The sequence below is a fragment of the Cystoisospora suis genome (genome assembly GCF_002600585.1).
Source record: "Cystoisospora suis strain Wien I chromosome Unknown contig_3321, whole genome shotgun sequence".
NCBI classification, from domain to species: domain Eukaryota; phylum Apicomplexa; class Conoidasida; order Eucoccidiorida; family Sarcocystidae; genus Cystoisospora; species Cystoisospora suis.
The window spans coordinates 1-2,966 of record NW_027156116.1 but is presented as its reverse complement, the minus strand read 5'-3'; the positions used below and the strand labels follow the sequence as shown (position 1 = coordinate 2,966).

At 51.5% G+C, this 2,966-nt stretch overlaps 2 protein-coding genes across 2 annotated transcripts; one reads left to right on the top strand and one right to left on the bottom strand.

The window, feature by feature from the left end:
• Positions 1 to 966, bottom strand: CSUI_006543 (uncharacterized protein). The gene has a single exon (XM_068066699.1). It carries the CDS (start codon positions 504 to 506, stop codon positions 360 to 362), a length of 147 nt encoding a protein of 48 aa, XP_067921322.1. The 5' UTR covers positions 507 to 966; the 3' UTR covers positions 1 to 359.
• An 824-nt stretch (positions 967 to 1,790) lies between these two features.
• Positions 1,791 to 2,644, top strand: CSUI_006542 (uncharacterized protein). Its single transcript, XM_068066698.1, has one exon. The coding sequence runs from the start codon at positions 1,982 to 1,984 to the stop codon at positions 2,129 to 2,131; it is 150 nt and encodes a 49-aa protein (XP_067921321.1). The 5' UTR covers positions 1,791 to 1,981; the 3' UTR covers positions 2,132 to 2,644.
• Positions 2,645 to 2,966: the final 322 nt, after the last annotated feature.

The following is a 2,966-nucleotide window of genomic DNA, read 5'->3' as shown; positions in this document are numbered from 1 at the left end:
ACGTCCCTGAGCGCCGGGGTACCGCGAATAACGCCCTCCCAGACACGCCTCAAAGCGTCTGTGGACTGCCTCGTTTTCAAATAACGGAAAATGGCCGTCAGGCTGCAAAAAACGAGTCATAACAATTCTCAGAATTCCGTCACCAGGTGCCGGAGAAGCGTTTCAGCACCCCCCTGTCTCTTAGTCACAATGACGGATGCAGAACCCACCGGCCGGCTCCACGCTGCCCGCGGAAAACCAGAGAAAATCACCTTACCGTAGAAACCACATAAAGTCCAACCGTAAAACACTCTCTTTTTTCTTTTTCTCCCGCCCGCAAAGGTCCGGAAAAACTCTTCTCTTCTCCCAGGAGACCACTGTCAGGACCGTCCGGTTCGCATGCAGCCCGCTGCACGGCGCAGGTCGCCGGCGGCAGTCTCCAGCCTCCGCTCCGATCTTTTTATTTCGTTTGATGTGAAGCTTGTGCAGGAGTTGCTGTTTTGGCGGGGTGTGCACCGCCTTCGCATTTGCTCATACAACTCTCAAGCGAACGGGGTGGTGGAGACCTTCATTAAAACGCTGGGACACGCGTTAGCATGTCCGGTAATGGAAGGGAGAGAATGAGATATGTATTGCGCACCAGTGGCGTTGGTGTATCGCACAAGCCCCCCGTCCTACAGCAGGGGAGTCACCTTACCGTGTGGTGTATGGGATCGATCCAGGGGGGGAAACAAACAATTCACCTCGATCGTTGCTGCATGGATTCAATATCTGGAGAAGATCAGGAATATGGTATTGAGCAGCTACGTAAGCGGATTACCATGAAGAAGTTGACGTACAGTCTACTCAGCTGCTGCCGGGGGACCTGGCCTTAGTGCAACTTACGGGTCCTGATAGGTTCGGAGGCAGCATGAAATTGGCGGCTAGGTACAGCACGCCGCGTCGGATGTTAGCTTCCCAAGGCAACAGATCATTTTATGATGTTTTACATTTACGAACAGGCATGGTGAGGAAACTGAGCCATCGACTGCTGCGGAGGTTCTCACCGACAAGTCTTACGGCGGGGTCCTCTCTTCGGCCCCTTATGAAGCCGAAATGTTTCCGCCTAAAAGCCGCCCTACCTCGGGGAGGCCTGAATATAGGAGAGTGGAAATTTCACCGTGGAAACAACGCCAGTAGAGACAAGAGGAATGTCTGCCGAGCAAAAGCCCAAGGAAACGTGTGCGAGAGATAAACTACAGAGCAGTGTCGCAAGTGCCAACGCCGGGGCGGCACGCACGAATGTGAACGAGCCAGAAGTTGAGGAAAAGTGCGGACGCCGGGGCACACATATGTATATATATATAAAAGAGAAGAAAAACAAAAAAAAAAAACAAAAAAAGCAGTTCTTGTTGGATTTTTTTCGTGATACAGCCCTATCCGCGACAGACGAAGTGTATCTTAGAGATTCGATACGAGTTTCGTTTTGGTGTCGGCGGGGAAGGGGTCTCATGTGATACTCTATAACAGCCCGGCGTTTCCCAGTACTTACTCGCATGACCCGGCAACTTAGCAGTGATGACCAAGAGTGTGCGGACTGTGCCATGTAAGTTTAAATTCCCTGTGTTATCCTAATGTTGTAGTTTTGTGAGCGTGCTAGGTACGTTGAGCTTCCCCTACGCTATATTACTGGCGCGTTGCGTAGGACGGGAGGCTGAGTGTGCCTTGGAGCGCCGGCCCGCCCGGCCGCATGCCGGCGGCCGCAGGAGACACGCGGCGGTTGGCAGGGCCGGGAAGAACGTTTTTCCCCGGGCTCTTTTTTTGACTTACAACGTATTTCTTCCTTTTTTTGAGATAAAACACAATTAGAAAAAGAAAAACAAAACGAAGAGGAAAGAAAACGACCGGAGGCAGCGCACCGGAAGGTTCAGAGAGTTGTCTCCGGAGTGGAGAAAAGTTTCTGAGAAAGCTTGTGAGCTCTTTCTAGAAGAAACAAGAGAGGTTGCAGTTTTTCCTTGCAAACATGCCGCTGGTTCGATGGTTCTCTTCGATTTTCCACGGCCAGCGTGAGACCGCCGATTACGGTTGGCGTCGGTCAGTGACTACGAAAGGACAAGGGGGTGCTCAAACGTTTCTTCGTCACCTAGTGATGCGGTCCTGGGAATCCTTGTGACCCTTTCTTCGAAGTCTGATCGCCAATTATCGTCATCTGACAACAAGGCGTTCCAAAGGCACTTTGGGCTGTGCCTGCGTGTACGTCCTTTGCGGCACCCTGGTGCTTAGGGATGTGTTCGGGGTGACCACGAAGGAATTTAGGCACTTCGGGATAGTGCTTTAGCTGCTGGGCAGTGCGTTTTTGACGCAGCGTTGCAGTAAGGGGTTATGACCTGTGAAATTTGATCTTTCCTTGGGTAAATACTTGAGGGTGTGCTAGTAGCGGGACTGCGGCCCGCCGCTGAGTCGACCGTGTACGCGGGCCCTCGGCAGACGGATACGAGAGGTTTCTGCGGGTTACTGCATATTGAACGGCGTGGGTTATGAGCTGTGGCGATTGATTTGAGGACTTATCCTATTTTTTGGACGTGTGCGCAGGCGTGGGGATTCCTTCGAGAGCGGGGTTTTGACAGACCCTTATGAATGGCTCTTCGTTCGTGAACTCCGTCATGTGCCCAATCGCCCCGGGAAAACTGCGGTTGAGCCGCATTAGGCACGGATTGACTCCTAGTAATTACACCAACAAAATCTGGACGCCTTGAGATGGCATCCGCTACAACATTCTGCTTCCCAGGCTTATAGACCACGTTAAGATTAAAATCCGCAAGCTTATCTAACCAATAACCTAGTCTAGTAGTCACTTGCTTCTGCTTTAGTATCTTACTAGAAAGCTTAACAAACAAGCGATGCTCCCGCATTCTCCGCAGAACGATTTCTAAATGCCACTCGTGATCTTCTCGAGTCTTCGAAAAGATCAGGACGTCATCTAGGTACACTACCACGAAGTCGTCCAA